A 19,486-nucleotide genomic window follows, 5' to 3' on the forward strand; every position below is an offset into this window, starting at 1 on the left:
GGTGACATTTGGTGATAATGTCACTTACAAGAAAAAACACAGTATAAGATTAATTCCTATCATTTCACACTAACTTCAGTCATATAATATATATATATATATATATATATATATATATATATATATATATATATATATATAATTATATATATATATATATATATATATATATATATATATATATATATATATATATATATATATATATATATATATATATATATATATATATATATATATATATATATGTATGACTGAAATTGTTGTGTGAAATGATAGGAGTCAATCTTATACCGTGTTTTTCTTGTAACTAACATTATTACCAAATTTCACCCAAGTTATGAGGTATAATCTATTATTATTGTTCATAAATGGGAAAACATAAGATAAATTTCAAGCTTCTTTCAACATATTTTTACCAACCCAGCATTTTTTCATCTCATCACTGTACATGTGTTTACTGTAGGTGAGAAAGAAAGAACTAATGAAATGGTTCTGGGCTACACTAGAACTAGGTTGATCATAGGTTGGTTTCATTGATGACATAAAAGTTGTATGTTTATTGTAAGATTTATTATAGGTAATACTGTGGAGTAATGCCAGTGTAAAGAAAGAATAGATTAAACTTACTACAGTAATTCAAAGCAGTTTATTAATAGTTCAGCATACCTCATTTTATATATATAAAAGTGTGTGTGTGTGTGTGTGTGTGTGTGTGTGTGTGTGTGTGTGTGTGTGTGTGTGTGTGTGTGTGTGTGTGTGTGTGTGGAATAGGTCCGAGAGTAATATAAGAGGTAAGTATAAACAAAAAATTTCTGTACTGTTGACTGAGTGAAAGTAAGTCAGCTTGGTGATTAACAGTGTTTTATTCATTCATAATAAACTGCCTATAATAAATTAATCATTTCTGAAATTTATTTTGTTTCACAATAAAGGGGATGAGAATGCCCATTAATCATGAAAAATTATTTTGTTAATAAATGTAATCTTAAAAAATTCTTAATTTTCAAAGCTGCTCAAGTATAAGTCATTCAATCACTCGCTCGCATACTGGGTTGCACATAAAAGTACTTCCACAACTAAATATGACATTTTTGACAGCATTTTCACTGATAGTTTGAGGAAAAAATGTTTTGAGCATTCATACAGTTTTCAAGCATTTAGTAATGACAATGGCCTTTTATCCCTAGCACTGACACATCTTTTACAGTGTTAGAATTCCCCCAATGTATATGGCAGATTATCAGGTAAATTCTTTTTTTAAAAATTGGTCATGCAATATTTTCCACAGAGCAGAGACATGGTTCCCATACCTACATCAGTTTCCTATCCCATCCTATTAGCTTATGCAAACCATGCAGTTCAATGCCACCCATACAAGCTTATTTGTGCATGTGTCACATTGAGTAGATTAGCAAAATGCATTCCCTACAACTCATAAACTTAGAAAAAGGTAGATGATCTGGCCTTATAAATATTTCAAACACATATGGAAAAGTTAATTCCCGATGAACAATTTTGAAAATGTTTTTACTGTACCTGTATACTTTTTGTTTCTTCATCTATTATAACAAATGTCTTACACCTGTCAGACTAAAACTTAGCCAAATCATTGTAAATATACAATTAAATCCTACAATATTAACAGATATTTTATCAAGTCACTGAAGAAACTTTTATTTTATTTTAATTTACGGTAAACATCTCATCCACTTAAAATATCCTTAATTGCTACTTCATCTATCACACCAGTACAAAGTATTGTTTAACCTCACCTCTTTACATAATTTCAGTAACCTTTCAATTCTCTAGTTATGTTTCGGGTAGTGGTTTATACAATATATCTGTATATACTGTAGTCCGAATTTGGTTCTCTGGATGACTATGTGTTTCAATTATTCTGAATGAGATACTGTATATCAGCAAGCAAATCACATCAGTCTCAGGGACAGTTTTAATCTAATAATTCATGACAGTTCCCTCAAAAGTAGTGCTTTCTACTCAGCACTGTTTTTCACCTTGAAAGTGCAATGGCTGAAATTCTAAACAGTACTCTGTTTCCCCATCATGAATTTCTGTCTTCATATCTCTAGTTTTCCTGTCATAGGCTTGAAATTGTCAGTGTCAGTGGTTTATACAAACTGTAATTAAGATTATAAATTTTTTTAATAATGAAATACTGTATCAACCATTTCCACAAATAAGAGTAACCTATTACATATTGGAATGGAGAAATACTGACAACAAGCCTATTCTCATGATTCTCTCCAACAATTTTCCCTTAGTTAAGTACTGTATAACCATAGATGAACCAGATCATGACGGTAAATGCTCAATTCTTATACAGAATTTCCACAACAGCTTTTCTAAGTTATTGGTTTTAATATAAAAATGTCTATTAAAACTTTTCTTAAATGAAACCAAGACTTTGAATTACCAACGCATGACTTGACACATGGTTGATGTTTCTCTATCAAAAGAGTTATGCCCTGTATATCTCTAACATATAACCTTAATATTATTAAAAACTCAGGGTATACCATGAAGATTATCATACAGATATATTTCTATAAAAAGCAGTTTAACAAAAGGGTAAAACAGACAAATGACCATAACAGATGACTGCATAAGTGTGTGTATAGAGAAGAGAATCAGCCAACAGAACAAAAGATGAAGAATCCATATTATAAAAGGTCTGGTCAGATTTTATAAATGAAACCATTAACATGGAAATATTACTTGGGGAGAGAGTAATAAATATTTTTAGTGCCTCAATGACCATATACCAAATGAATAAAGTATTTTCTCAAAGTTCAATATCTCTCATATTAACACCTAGTTTAACCAGACCATTCTAGCAACATTCACCAAGACTTTTCAGATTCTTCATACATAATAAAGGTAAGCCAATATACCTTCAAGCTTATAGTATGATGTCCAACTGAGCCATAACAGCAAAGCAAAATGTCATAGTGGACTCTGAAGATGGAGGGTGACGTCCTTTGAAAAGGAAGGTTTCTTCCCAAATACGATTCAAAATAAAATTTATTGCAATTCAAATTTCTGAATATTACACTCAGCAGACATATATAGTATCTTTTATTTAACTTTTGAAATAGATATGACATGAAATCCTTGGAGTTAGTTAGTTAGTTATAAATGATTTGTTTAACCAGACCTCTGAACTCTGGTGTTAATACTCATAATATTCTTTCATAATTTTTAAATAATACCTCAATATTACTGATGACATTAGGTAGTCTAACCTCAGCACTAAAGTAAAATATTTATTTTAACTGGGCAATATCTACTAAATGACTATGTATAGGTCCAAAAGACCAGTATTAATATTTTAACATATAACAAAGACAAATGAAGACATTTCACAGAGATTTACTATCACATACTGCATGAGTTATGACAATAAATAAATTTATCACTTCAACAATAACTATGTGTTTCTGATATTATGAATACAATGTGCTAATTCAAATTGCAGACACAAACAACAAACATTATCAAATGAATTTTAATCAATGCTTCTGTACTAAGGTGGCATAAAAGCCCTTTAGTAGCCAGTGGAGCTACAAATACATAGAGGCAATTTCCAGCAAATTATTATTATTATTCCAAGCAAAAGTTTACCACAAAAAATAAATGGGCAATGGTCCCTATTTCTGAAGAACTACCACATGAATTGGATTTTGTATACCTTATCGGAAGAAAAGCATTATCTCTTGACTCATAACTGTTTACAAATATTTCAGTCAGAAAAACGACCCAGAATATTTCATATTTACTTATACAAAAAATAAGAAATTATGTAAACTTACAACCTTGTGAAAAAAAACCATGGAAATACCTTTGCTTCTAAGATCAAAGTTTTCTGTATTAGTTTAACAAGCCACCAAAACAGAGGTCTGCTGGTATATCATATTTTTGGAGCAGAATCTCTAATCAGCTGTATGGCATCATGTAACTTGCATACTTATAAGAGTTCACATGATACATGCAATCTTATTAATCAGGTCTGAATATGACTGTGGGGTCAAAATATTTTTGCACAAATATTACAACTTGAACAGAGATGGTCATAAGTCTAAACTCTTGAGGATTTTCCTAACAATGCCTAACAAATGCAAAGCACTGTCATCTTTTGAAACTGAGAAATTATTAACAGTACCAACCAGCTTCTAAAACACTACCATTCTCCCATTTCATAATTATTACTTGATAGTTTATTCAGAATACTGTATAAAAACGCTCAGCTTCCATGGCAAAGGCCCATGGTCTAAATCATTTTCCAGGCCATGGTTCATGCCCAACTGACGGATAAACTTAGTTTCATTGTGCAAAACTTTTTTTGTATAATTTTTATTCTTATTTTGTACTAAAAAACTTAATGGTCACTAAAGGGTTTTCAATTTACATGTAATTAAAGGTCCTTTCGAATCCATTCAGTTATGACAAGTGACAATGCTTTCTAAATAGGTACAACCTAATGTAGCTCATTCTTCAACAAACATTGAAAACTGAATCTAGCTAATCATTACAGTCCTCACAAGATTTTATATTCCCAAGGAAATTAAAAATTTAAACAATAGCTATAAAAAGATCTTGTTAACAAGCAACATAAAAGAGGTTAGAATACTGACATGACACCAAGCAATCAGACAGAACACCAGTATGAATAAAGTTAAAAATCAGATGAAGACAGAAGAGGTTTACCTCAATCATAGTGGAATGCTGCACACCTTGAACCACATAATTTACTCAGTATAAAAACATTAATCAGTAAGTCAAAGGAATATTTTAGTGAATAAAAGGTTGTGGACTGCACTTTCCTTGCCCCTGAGACTGATTTGGCGTTAGTGTCTTTTCTTGCGATAATAAGACTGAAACATGTATGTCTTCTACAAACCTATGAAATGTGAGTAAATTAAAAAAAACCCTTTGACTGAAAAACAAATAACTGGTATTAACTGTAAATAACATAATTCCATTTCAAAAGTATCAAAACCTAATGTTAATGTATATGAAATATCTTATAAAACAAAGTACAACAAAGATCATACCTTAATGAGGATATTTCCAAGTGTTTCTGAGATATTACATCAAGTCATTTAAATGCAACTGAAGACATTGAATATATAGCACTTCACTTACAAAGAAACAGCATGCATACAAATATTTAAGGGTGTAAGTCAACCACTAGATCAAAAGAAGTGCTGTACACATACTATCACTTGCAAAGAAAATTGACCATTAAAATGTATTTACACATACCACTAAACAAGACTGCTATCACTAGAAGCAAAAAAATTACTTAAAATGTAATACAATACATTGTAGGGCATAAAATACAGTAACGATAATCACAAATGCTTACAAATGGAAAGAATACCTCACAAACACTTACAAATGGAAACAATAAGATTAAACTAAACAACTAATCCAGATTTCACCTGGATGAATCTTCCTAATACTTCAACATAAAAGACAGTGTTTCCCACAATTAGAAACCTATGTACAATTTGTTCTAAACATAAAACACTTCACTCCCTAAAAACACCCACACTCGGAAACCTCCACATTCACTAAGTTTCCACAACAAAAATTCATTTAGCATCTAAGGCTACCCTCTAGAAACTTTTTTTTTATTAAAACTTTTTGAGCTTAAATTCTCATGCCTAAATTAAAATCCAATAATCATCACCTCAGGTTGTAGTCCACACACTACATGAGAAACTTTCACTTGAGTGGATACATGAAAAGGGAAAAGACATAATATTATGTCCCTGACTGAAGCATGGTTAATAACACAATATCCTCTATGGGTAGATATTTGATTAAGAAAACCTGCAAGTCTCAGTGGCCTAAAGGCAAACTGTTAGAGAAACACATTAGTGCAGGAAAAACTGCGAAGCATGATGCATACTTTACAGGAAACTCCAGGGACCCATACTGTTTACCATGTAGAACAGTATTATAATCACCATTTCATCTTTTTATTGAAATGTCTTCAGTATCAAAATATGAAAAGGTTAAATGAGTACTTGAAAACTGTTAAATAAATACAATATTGTATACCTATTTTATATAAATGCCCTTCCCCAACAAATCAGTACCTCTTTATCATTGTGTTAAATCCATTAAATATATCAAGAATCTGCATCACAACTGCTTAGACATATTTATTATTAGACATCTGACCATTTTCATACATTAAAAGACAAATGAAATATTGAAACTTATATGCAATGTTATTTTAAGTTGATTCAACAAATTTCAAGGCTCAAGTATCCAAGCAATCACATAAAGCAAGCAAAAGTTAAAGAAAAAGATGAAATTACATCTACTGAACCCTGTAGCATGTCCACAGGACATATCTTCCTCTTTGTTTTAAACCAGAGTAAATGAGAAATGCATTGCGACACCATTATCAAATCTTAGAGCAGATGCTTTATTATGAATTTTAGTTCTACCATTTCCTCAGTATCTTTTATCCTAAAAGAAAATATACCAGTTTCTTGTGGAATGACCTTTGCCATATCCTACACATCTTTATGTAGCATTTCCTTGTTTCCTTGGATTGTTCAACTCTATACAGTGAGTATAAAAGGTGCAATAAGAACAGAAGCGTTATACACTCTTGACCATTTCTAAGAAAGTATCAAACCTACAAATCTGCTCGATACTGTTTTGGGTCATATGGTATATTTTTAATATTTTTCTTTAAAAGAAAAAGAAAAGGGAAGTGACCTACATAAATGGTAAATGATCCCCCTTCCCTCTTCATTTAAGAAGCTGCCCCCTTCCACATAGACACTGGCAATGGTTTAAGTAGTTGCCACTCCCACACAGATATGACATCCAAGGAATGTTTCCAACTAACACACAATGCTAAGAAAAAATTTTACCAACTGAGAAGCATGTCACAAAGATCAACAGGACAAAACAATTTCAAGAACAATTAGTCTGAAAATAAGTCACATTACTGAGACCCCACTACAAAAAAACTGCTCTACAAATTCAAGCTCTCCCATTTTCTTTAACAAAACAGAACCTAAAATAATCCTACTTAAATTCTGTGGATCCTTAGGATGAAAGTTAAGTTTTTTCCCTTGTTCCACATCACTGCACATTCTCTCATGATAATAATAATAATAATAAGTGAATATCCATCTAATTGCCCAAAACAACTAGTAAACTTATCCATGCATGAGAATACAGTATTTAACAGTTAAAAGACTATTACTCCTGAATACAAAATTTGAAATCTTCGGAGAAATTCTACAGAACTCTGCCTTAATTGTCCCGTGTTCTTTTCACATTACAGTTTTTTTTTTAAATCATATCAGATCAGTCTCTAATAATATCAGCTCAGTGCACATTTGAACATTACTGAATAGCATAAACAGCATCATTTCCAGAGTTACCATACCCAAAAATATATTACACTGGAAATTAAACATCGCAGGAGATACCTTGAGGCTTTGGAGTGACATATAATTGGAAACTGATGACAGGTGGAACATTATGGAAATTTTGTTTGAAATTATATCTAGAGATCCTATAATTTTTGGCATTTTAATAAGCTGTGATCTTGAAAGTAAGTAGATAATACAATCATCTGTATTAAAAATCTGGAACACATGGTGTAACTTCCTGCCAAATTTCATTAAAGAAAAAAGAATACAGTAATTCAAATGCAAGGCTACAGTTCACCATACTTTGGTAACAATATTAACAATTATACTGAATAACATAAGTGGAAAGAACTGCAGTAACATAATTTGCATTTTGGACCCCTTACCTCCATTAGTCTTACTGTATTGATAATCTCAAAGTTCCACTTTCAAAAAGACTGATGTTTAAGTCTAAATTCTGAAGAATAAGAATGCTGTTTATGACAATTTAATTTTATTAATGTTGCCATAATAAAACTTACTGAATATGATGCGCTGGCATGATACAGAGACCACCAAAGAATGTAACATCCAAAAATTCTCTGGAAGATGAAAAACTGGATACCTCCAACTCTATTCAGAACAGAACACTAAGCAATCTATAAGGGGAGCATAAGAGCCAGTCATTGATGTTTATATCAAATTAATGAAAACCTGACAAAGGAAGAGATAAGACCAGAAGAGTAGGAAAAGAGCCTTACAATAATGGTGTACAAAGCAAAAGGCATGATTGCTGCAATGTACAATATACAAAAAATAAAAGTGCTAGAGCATGCTAAGAAAATACTTGAGAAGCTGTTGGAAGAATGGCTGAAAAAAGTTCAGAAGCCTGTCGGAAGAATGGCTGAAAAAAGTTCAATCTCATAATTATCCATTTTAAGATCATGTCAGAGGTCAACAGCACTTAGGATCTTGAGAAGGTATTTGACAGTACCAAGCTAAAGATTTACAGCAAAGACAGTAATAAATATCAAGAACGTGAGATAAATGTTAGTGTCCATGAAGGATAAGCCCTCAGCCCATTGCTATTTCTCAATAATGGAAGAAGCTACACAAAAGTACAGAGTAGGATGCCACTCAGAGCTGGCATATGCAATAGCCTAGTGTTCATAACAAAATCTGATGGAGCTGTGGAAAATGTGGCAGAGAGGAATACAGAGTTGAAAATTACCATAGGCAAACCCTCAAGTGACTGAAAAAGTCAAGGCAAAAGTATAGTTAAGAAAGTGGCCAAAGGGATGGTGTTACATGAGATTCCAAGTCTAATTAAGATTCATGACCACAGTGAGGTTGATATATTGCATTTGCAAGTGAGGGTATGGCAGACGTATGTATTATACAGCTACTAGAAAACAGACTTGATATCTCTGAATGAGATGGTTTACAACTGTGATGAGAAAGAATAAGGAACAGTTAATCTCAAAGGCAGTAGATATAGAGTAGATATGCAAGTACAACATGAGACCTGCAGGAATGTCCAGGATATTAAGGGCAGAACTACATCTGATGTGAGTTCAGGCAAAGTGCACAGGAGAGATGAAACTGAAGATAACAAATTTCATGTCAAACCCCACAAAGGGAAACTCTGACCTAAGAAAGTTTAATATGATCAATATAAATGAGCTTGTATTTCACTTTCCACTTGTCTCATTCCCTTTGCATAGACAAATTATTCAGCAGTTACCTTATAAGCATATCACTTATGTATAGGGCAATTCCAGAATAATTCATGTTCACTGAAAAAGGAATAGCAAAATTAATACCGAAAGTTGAATATAGATTCAGTTCTGTTGATCAAGACATCACGTTCAATGAAACTTCTTTAGAACATGGTCTCCTTCCCAAAAATATTGAATACTGCCTTGAAATGTCTATAAATTGTGTCAAATTTTAAAATACTTCTTCCCAAATAGTATAATACATTAACAGACCATTTCCCATTAAATTTCACTTAAAACTGAGAATCATATTACTATACTCTAGTGCAATATTTCAAATACATTTTCCTGCTTTTTTTTTTTTTCAAAATTATTGGTGAGCATGAGTTCTTGGGAAGACATCTCTCAAGAATGAGTACCTTACACAATGAAAACTTGTCCTTATACCTCTGGCTATTCTAAATTCCATGAAATGATACTATGTATAATAGTAACCATTCACTTTACTCCAGAAGCAGCCTGTGACATTCAGGGCACACGTGTCATTTAAATGGAATGGGTGCATATCCACTTAAAGATAATGCTTTCTGCATATCTGCTTATTTTATGCTTTCAGCAATAATAAAAAAACATTTACAAAAAAGTTTTGTTACTCGTTACCTACCAAACATACATTTAAAACTTCATGCAATACCTCAGAAACATGTATGATACAAAAGAACTGTGAAAAGAGCTGCTCATTATTATAAAATTACAGTCACTGCTTCAGTTATATCTTAAAACCTTGTTTTACAACAATTCAACATTTCCTAAACAACACAATAAAATCTATTGTGAATAAAAATTGAAAACATTATCTCTGAAAACCTGACCAATTGGTCGCTTAAGTGCTATTTCTTAAAACATCAACAGCAGGCCCCAAGAAGGAGCACTTGATAACTTGAGGCAAGTTTTGTACTTGTTGGTTTGCATCCCAAGCAGAGAGGGATGAGAAATCCAATTATGTGTGTGCACTTTCTCTCTCTCACCCTCTTACTCTTACTTTCTTACCTGCTACATTCTGGCTTCCACCTTCTCCTCCATGACATTTCTACCTCTTTTTCATAAACTTTCTCTCTATGTATGAATTCCTATCTCTTAATCCAGGTTAACCATTCTCTCTCTCTCTCTCTCTCTCTCTCTCTCTCTCTCTCTCTCTCTCTCTCTCTCTCTCTCTCTCTCTCTCTCTCTCTCTCTCATAATATGCATTTCATCAATCTAACTATCTTAGGCTTACTTTTTAAAATGAAATGTGATTTTTTTATAATTGTATAGTTGTAGTGTATATTCAACTTAAGCATAGGACATTATTACCAATTATATGTGATAGCAATTTTCTGCATCAATCATAACAAAGATAATAAACACTGTTTCACAAGACAACTAACACAATACAGTCTACTGGCAATTATGTGGCTTGAAGCCTCCTTGGACTTACATCGTGGTACAACAGAAATCTGGCAAGCCTTTTCAGAATTCCATCTAAAAAGCCAATACCTATGACAATATCAAACAAAATTTCTTCAAAACTGGAATTCAGACACGAACATGGCTGTCACTAATATCCCACCAGGTATACTGAATTTAACAGCTGCTATGACACTAGTTTCCATTCCTTTATTCACTTGTTACCCAAGGCTTCAGCTTTTGTAAAGTTTGCCTCTATGTTGTGACAAAGTAAGCTGCCTGTTCATGAAAATTGGTGTGATCTGAATCATAAACAAGGCCGAAATTGATCTGCATTCATAAAACAACAACAGAATGAGGTAGGAACTTCCTATAAACAAAGTTGAAGGATGACAGCAGAAAATTAAAATATTTGCAAACCAATGCCCTGCTGGAGCATGAGACCCTAATGACTTCAACTGTTCCAAAATTACTTGTAAACAGAGTATAATTAAAGTAAAATGTAACCAGTCTAAGAGTAAAAACAAATCTGGAATCCAAATCAGAATTAAAATAATAAAAATTTTTTATTTGCATAAAGATCACAAAGCAGAACCATTTTAAAAAAGGATATGTCTCTCATAAAAAGGCATATAAATTGGTAAATAAATAAAATACTTTATAAATACTAATATGCGTAAATATAAAAATAGCTCTCTATACGAAAAACAAAAAAGAAACTTACCCTATTGCACTTGGCATATGCAAAACAAGAAATGCATGGCCAGGTTTATCAATGAAACCTAATAAAATTTAAGAAATTCTTGGGCAAGAGTAAGATGAATCACTTCAAGTTCTAGTTAATGGGCCATAAAAGCATAGGAGGGAGGCTTAAAATTTTTTCAGGTGGGCTGTTTCCGACTTCAAAGCCATGGTCTGTTCATACCCTGATAGGAGCCAGGTCTGAGACCCAGTGATGGTGGGTAGCCTGAGGAATAACCAGCTGCACTCATCAGCCCTTGCTGAATCATCATGGATTGATGTGCTGCTAACTGTGGGTGGGCACCTGCAGATCTCAATATCAACTCCTCCTGAGCCTGTCTTTGCTGCAGATACTGCTGATACAACTGAGAAGTATGATCTACCAGTCCACTTGCTAATGCGCCACGGCTTCCTTGATTCATCAACGCTAAAGAATCTCTCCCAGAGTAAGAGGCTAAACTTGCAGCATTTAAATGGCTAAGTGTCTGAGCTTGACTGGATGCTATTGAGTTAAGACTTGGAATCTGAAGAGATGGATGAGATTGTGAAATAGGATCTCTTGGATCACGTGATAAGGATGGGAAAGTACCTTGACTGAGCCCCGACAGGCTCTGATGAGATTGTTGATGAGCAGGTGTTGGTGTTCGAGGTGCACCTGGAAGACCCAAGGCTGCACTCAAACCAGGAGACTGAGGCAAAAATGGAGATGAGGATCCTGACAGAGGGCGTGGTAAAGAGCCAGGAGTAAGTGCTCCTTCCCCACGCCCAAAGAGTGGAGATGACTGGCCAGTCATCATATTAGCATAAGAACGGCCTATGCCAATTTCAACACTATTGCCAGATGGAGTTGAAGAACCCCCAGCAGTATTACTGGAACTGGAAGTTGAACGCCCAGTAGAGACCGGAACACTGGAAGAGCTACCCCCTCCAGAAGAGCCACTACTGCTTGGACCATTGCCAACTTGGGTTTGGCTTCCTCCAACAGATCCACGTTGTAATAGCTCATGAGAGAATAAGTTTGCTTGCCCAGTGCGGCTAGCTAAAGATGCTAAAGCAGCACGGTCTAGTTGTGCAGCTCGATCAAGCTGTGCTAAGCGTTCTTGAGTTAAACGCTCTGTTGGCAGGGATCCCATTTTCTGTAGAGATGCAATGACTGAAGTGGTAGCTAATGTAGACCCTAAACTTGTTACCAAGCTTGAAACCATGCTAGATGGTAAGCTTGATGCCAAACTAGAGGTCAAGCTGGTTGTGAGACTTGAACTCCACATGCTCTTCTGTTGTAGATATACATGAGACTTGTCAGATGCATGTGCAGGTGGTAAATCTCGACTAGAAGGTCTGGAACCCTCAGATGGTTTTTGATGGGCAACAGGAGGTTGGGGTCCACTATGTGCCTGAGACTGTGATGGTTGTGACTGCTTTGATAACTGCTGAGGGGATCCTAATCCTGGTTGAGTTTGCATATGTGGACTTGTTATTTGCTGATGATAATTTGGCTGCATAGATCTATCTTGTAACCTTGGCTCAACTTCACCATGTCTGGCAAGATCAGCTGCTTGTACACGACCAGATAAATTTGATTGATGTATATCACTTAAATCATTAACAGGATCTATGCCAGTGCGTTCCATATCCATGACCTGACTTTGTACTGGGTTTTGCCCTGACGTTACACCAAACAAGGATGGAGGCATTGATTTTGTTATGCCACTTGCATCAGGACTAGGGAATGTAGCGACTGAGCTATGCTGTGATTCTACTAGAGGCTTTGAAGAATCTTTTTCAGCACCCACTCGTCCAGACTCTGTATCAGAAATCCGTGAGACTATCTGGGATAAATTTGCCAAATTGGCAGGTAAAGCAGAAGCAGGCAGACCAGGCGTCGAGAGAGCTGCAGGCAAACTTGAAGAATGAGGTGAAAAAGGGACTGTGATATTAGGTGGAGCTGTGCTGTGACTACTTACACTATCATCTACTTGCTTTTGTCCAGTCCAAGGAGAGGCAGTCACACTTCCTCCAACTGCTAAAGAGGTCACCACATTTGGACTAGTCTGGAAATCTTGATTAATGCGATCAATAGCTGCTCTCTTTTTCAGAGGTTGCATTTCAGTTTTGCTTGGCAAATCAGGAGTTGGAGGTGTCATAGCCCCCTGTCCTGGAGAAGATAGACTACCAGGTAGGGAAGATGGCTGCCCAGCTGGTGATAATGACGTTGGCTGCTTTTTGCTACCTTCATGTGTGTTGTAATAACCTGACGGTTTTTTCGGTGGCTGAGTGGATTGTACCGAGCCAGTGTTTTTGTACTGGTCAGTAAGTGGTTTGGTCGGATCGTAATAGTAACTATATGGCTTGGGTTTATCGGCAGGTTCAACACTGATAGAGGCCGGGGACGGCTTATCTGTAGGGGTGGCTGGTGCTGAAGCAGAATAATAGTTGGGAGTTTTTGCTTTGTCAATGTTAGAATCTGACGAACTGTAAAAACTAGTATACCCAGCAGGTGATTTTTGCTTTTTGTTAGCTTCACTCTTGCTTGAATAAAATGAACTCATATATGGCACAGTTGGGCTATAAACAGGCGATTCAGTTGGCTTTTGCTCTGTAACTTTCTTCTCTGCCTTATCCCCTGCAGTTTTATCAGTCATATCTTGATAAAAACCAACTTTAATAGCGCCATTGGCTTGGTACTTTCCTTTTTCTGGATCATATGATGGGAAAGGTTTAGAGAGAGCTGACTCATAACGTGGAGAATAAGCTGGAACACTAGGAGATTTCTCGGGCACTGGTGAAAACTGTTTTGAACCAAATCCTGGAGTATGAGGAGACCTAGTCATTGGAGAACGTTCTCCTTCAGACGAGAAAGCAGCAGGAGACCGATCTGAGTCAAAGCTGTGGTTGAGTGGAGAGCGATCAGATACCCCAGATGATGACACAGATGCTTTTCGCTGACGTTCTACTTCTAGTTTCTTGGCTTCTTCTCTAGCCCGATCTAATTCTTCTTCTTCAAATTTATATGGATCTTCCTCCTCATCAGGCTGCCAAAACAGAAAATGAAAAATACAATGATGCAAATTTACATTAATGAGAAAACTTTATAGATAAAAATATTCACAATGAGCAGAGGATATGATAAATTTTACAAAACATATTCTAGCACAAGGAACACTCAGGCATAATATTCACTAGATTAAGATTATCTTATCAGAATAATCACCCATATAGTAATAGTTCATCACTGTGAGGATCTGAATAACTGACACTGCATGTTTTATGATAAAAAATTATTGTGCTAGATTTAAGTGGGACAAACTTTCTCTATTAACTTTTATGAAAAAAAAATATCTACAAACCTCATAACAATATGGGCAAAATTTACAGAATGTACAGCAAGTGTCCTAGCCATGCTGTTAATATTACTGTCATGAAAGACCATCATTTGCTCCTTTTCTTTATTCTCTTTTATCATATTTCCCCATTCCCTTTTTCACTGTCATAAGCTGCCTAAAGCCTCCCTTTGTCTATCTCAATAGCCACTCAGTCCTAACATAAGTTCAAAGACTAAAATATACTCTAGAACTTTTGGAAACAGTGAGATGAAGCTTTCCATGAGTTACTCCCTGGTGATCCAATCCTAATGGCACAAAGCACACTAATTCCACCCCTCATGCTGGCTCCTAAGACTTAAATAAGTATAAGTATTTTCTAAGTTTGAATCTCATTACAGGTATCCCTAATATTCAGAGTACTGGCTTATCTCATTCTACTTTCTAATTAGCAGAGACTAGCATTTTAATGAGAAACTGAAAATCAGCCACAGACCTGCAATGTTCTACACAACCTCAGTTGTACGGCTTCTCTTGGCGACTGGCTGAAGGCCAAATAAATACCTTCCACATTTTACTCTCACTCAAGACAAGATTTTAAAAACTGATGTACTATATTCATTATCATTTTTATATTTTATTATCATATTGGTTATCTTTCTCACTTTCCTGATCTTGAGAAGCCTCTAACTGTGATCACTGCTACTGTTCCTTACAAAATAAAAATAATGATCTGACCAGCTTGAAAGTCTGAAGACATCAGACTGCCTAGTTAATAATTTGTTAATTTGGTTTTAGACTGAAAGTTACTGACTTCACGTTATTTGACCTTTGCAAGTGAATTGAACCTCAAAGTTAGAACCTAGATTTGAGAATCTGTGAAATACATATTGAGATTTGAAACTGGTTTTTGCTGAACAAAGGATGACGTGAATTCACCACAAACAAAACACTTTTCCATACATGTCTTCTTGGTTAACAAGGCAAAATTACATAATTAACTTTCAAAATTCTCTGTTTGTGTCTTACATTTCAAGAATCCCATTATCAAAAAGCATTGTTAATTGTAGGCTTTGAGGAGGATCTTGTAAACTATATACTGTATTCAGTAAAGAATTTAACAATACAAGTAAGAATAATACAATATAATAAAAAAGTATCACATGCACTGAATTTGAGTATATATGTGCAATTGTCAGTTTAATTTTTAATAATGTAGCTACTATTATGTACTGCATACTGATATGTATACATTAAAAACCTAATGCACATTTCATCATAATTTTTCTTTGCCTGTAACTGTGTGCAAGGCTCATTAACAATATGTTACAGCAATATTTTTATCTGCTGTCACATATGATCTGCCTACAGAGACCACAATCTACATGTATTCAACAGATGAACTGAAAATTTATACATAAAAATTTAATGCTTTTCACTGTATAAAATCAGCTAACAAATGTACATACAGGACTTTTTTTATTATTATTTATTACGCCTGGATGTACTGCTGAATTTCTTACTGTATTCAATAGCTTGCAAGACCTTAGTAAAAACTGTTTAATATTGGTACATTACTAAATAGAATAGGAATTATTATTAATATTTAGGAAAAAGTGGCTGGATCAACAAAGCTCGGAACTTCTCACTTTACCTCCTTCCAACAAATGTAACATTCACAAGATACTGTAAATAGTTTGTATTATGCTCACCCTTTATGCCATAGATATTTCATTTTATAACATGCTTGACTTAAGAAAGCTATAAAATCTACAAATTATTAAACATATATAAAATGTAGGTCAGGGCTGCTGCAGACATGGAGGTAATAAGCTGAGTAACACTGTCCAAAAACTTTGATGGTATTGTTCAAAAGTTTAACATCAAGTTTTTCCTGTATATTGTATTACTGTAACATTCTATATTCTAATATTCAATATATATTTTTGTTGAAATAAACTAACAGGTGTTGAACTTTTGAATGATATCATCAAAGTTTCTAGACAATGTTACTTAGCTTATCACCTCCATGTCTGAGGTTGCCTAACCTATATTCTATATACTGTACGTTTAATAATTTGATTGTAGATATTTTGGGTTTTCTTATATGAGGAATGTTATGAAAGAAATATCTATTAAATGAGGGGTGGCCATTTTGATATGAAGTCCAGGCTCTTCACAAGGCAGATAAACACAGGTTAAATGTTCAAGTCAATGAGAAAAAGGTACAGAGTGGAGAATGATGGGTCAGTTACCCTAGAAACAAATACCTCACCTTCCGAGGTCATAGAGGCAAGTAACTCTTGCATTCGTTTCAGCTTCCACTGTCTAGTGTGCTTACTGGATTATTACATTAAGTAACAAATATGATTTCTATTTTTCCATACTCAGATGTACTGATAGGTAATGGTGCTAGTGTACAAACACAAACCATTTTAAATCAATCACACAACCAAAACCAGCATACTGAACAAGATAAACTGCACACTAATTCTGTATGAAATAATTCACTATCCCCTAAATTGAAATCTATACGTTACTGGAGTACACAAAATTATTATAACCTGCCAAGTCCACAATGAACAAAAAATTACACTGAACAGTACCTTCATCTTTTTCCAAATGGGTTCGTCTTCTAGCTTTTCATCTAGTTTCTCATACCAGGGTGTTTCAGGAGGCTTTTCTGGAGATATTGGAGCCTCAGGATACACTGGTGGTTCTGGACTCGGAGGTGGTCGAGGTGAGGGTGGTGGTTCATCCAAAGCATTTGGTTCATTTTCTTCAGGCTCAGTGACATCATCCACATTGATAATATCGTTGTCTTCTTCCACTTCCTTTGGACTGTCCGTTGCATCTTCTGGTATCTTTTTTATGCCAGCAGAGTTAAGCTTAGGAGTCCCAAAGGCTTTGAACCAGGCACTTAAATTGGGTGTGGCTCTTTCCTGTTTGATTTCCGGAGCCCTTGGAGTTGGTGGTGGTTCTTCAATAATCTTTTCTGTTACATCTTCCACTTCTGGAATCTCTTCTTTTTCCTCTTCTTCTCTCACAGAAGATGGCATTTCTTCCTTTTCTGGCACTTTTTCCCACCTATTTTCCCATGGGCTATCCCATTTCTCCTTAGGCTCCCATTTTTCTTCCTCATCAGCACTATTTGCTTCTCTTGACGACTTCATACCTGTGCCAATATCCCCTGAGAGTATAATACTACCTAAACTGAGCTTTGGACTGTCACCAACTTCGCTATTAGGTACCAGTCCAATACGTGATTCTTTGGCTTTAGCTATGAGCGTTGTTAACTTTGTATGTTCTTGCTTATTTATCTTTCCAAATGGATTAGTTTTTGCCTTTGGCTTCCCTTCTGTAGAACTTTTAGTTTCCTTTTTCACCATGCCTTCTTTCTTGGCTATGTCTTTAGATTTTATAATAGCGCCAGGTTTTATTCTTCCATCTTTTATATCCTTGAAAAGTTCTTTTGTATTATCAAGTGCATCCTTTTCTCCTTTGTCACTTTTCTCATTTTCAGGTTTTTTCTCTTTCTTCATTTTCTTTTTCTTGGGTTCATCGCCATCCTCAGTGCTAACATTTTTTCTCTTCTTTTTCTTGTGAACTTTTTTGTCCTTTTCCCTTGGTTCATCCATCATTAATTTTCTTCTATATTCAGCTTCTATCTTATAAGCAATAGCTTCAAACTCCTCAGCTGTTACTTTGTGTGACGGAGAATTACTGGCTGAAGAAAATTCACTAAAGCGAGGGACAGAAGGGTCATCTAGCATAGTAGTTATATCCTGAAAAGAAATAATTGGATTAACTAAAAATATTCAAAATAAAAAGAACATCTGCACACTAAAATATGCTCTAAATTTTCATAACCACTGTTTCTTCCTAAATCAATAACTATGGCTTCTACAATATCTATCAAAACTAGTGATAACAAAATAGGAAACTTTTGTCCCTTAATTCAGGTGATGTTTCCCAAATAAGATGTAATTCTTCTACATTAGCAAATCATATGCCTTATTTATAATAGTTAATGAGGTCATAATTTATCTATAAAAGAATCTGAGGATAGTGAGGTAAGCTATCCTGGTTTATGCTTGTTAAATCTGAAGCTAATTTGCCAAGCACTTTTTCTTTTATAAACAATGTTTATCTCATTTTGCTGCAGAGACTAGGAATTCCCTTACAATATTTTTTGCTTGCTAGGATAAGAGCAAAATAATTACTAGTCATATTGATGTAAGAACACTAAAATGTCAGTTCATAAATATAAAATATTAAGTAAAAGCAAATGCCACAGAGGAAAGAGAGAAACAACAGAGTGGGTGCTGGACCTTTCGACTACAATGGTCCTTTACTAGCAGTCTGTTAGTAAAGGACCATTATAGTTGAAAGGCCTAGTAACCACTCTGTTGTTTTACTCTCACTCCATTGTTTCACTCTTTCCTTCTCCTTTAATTATTCACTCATCACGATCCATATCTTCATGATTCAGTTATACATAAGATATTAAGTGTGTAATATTATATTTGAGGGTGGGCCTATACATGCAAATATATGACGTTAACTGTTGTTTGTGGCTTGCATTTGGTAGGGTCTCATAAGCTTGAAAAAAGATGATACTTAGCCTTTGCTGGGAGCTCCCATGTCCCATAACGGGTGTAGTGCATTTGGTGCTTGGGGGAGCGTTATCTGGTCCCCATTCATTCCTATATTCCTCCTCATACTAGAGGGGAGTATATGATGCTTCATATACTTGAGGACCAAAGGAGATATGTGCCTCTTCATTTCTATGGGCCAGCACACATCTCAAAGAGTTGTAGTGTGCCCAATGTAGTTTTTGCTGTGAGATATA

At 34.7% G+C, this 19,486-nt stretch overlaps 1 protein-coding gene across 3 annotated transcripts in view; it reads right to left on the bottom strand.

Moving 5' to 3' along the window:
* Window positions 1-7,250: 7,250 nt before the first annotated feature.
* Window positions 7,251-19,486, bottom strand: part of dikar — a 171,337-nt gene continuing 159,101 nt past the window's right edge. For all 3 annotated transcript variants that reach the window (XM_067094302.1, XM_067094310.1, XM_067094318.1), the window contains exons 13-14: window positions 17,241-18,419; window positions 7,251-14,346 (exon numbers count right to left, since the gene is read on the bottom strand). In XM_067094302.1, the coding sequence (XP_066950403.1) occupies window positions 11,476-14,346; window positions 17,241-18,419 (4,050 nt within the window). In that variant the 3' untranslated portion in view covers window positions 7,251-11,475. The remainder of the gene's footprint in view (window positions 14,347-17,240; window positions 18,420-19,486) is intronic.

The sequence above is a fragment of the Macrobrachium rosenbergii genome, chromosome 4 (assembly GCF_040412425.1).
Source record: "Macrobrachium rosenbergii isolate ZJJX-2024 chromosome 4, ASM4041242v1, whole genome shotgun sequence".
In the NCBI taxonomy this organism is placed as follows: Eukaryota; Metazoa; Arthropoda; class Malacostraca; order Decapoda; family Palaemonidae; genus Macrobrachium; species Macrobrachium rosenbergii.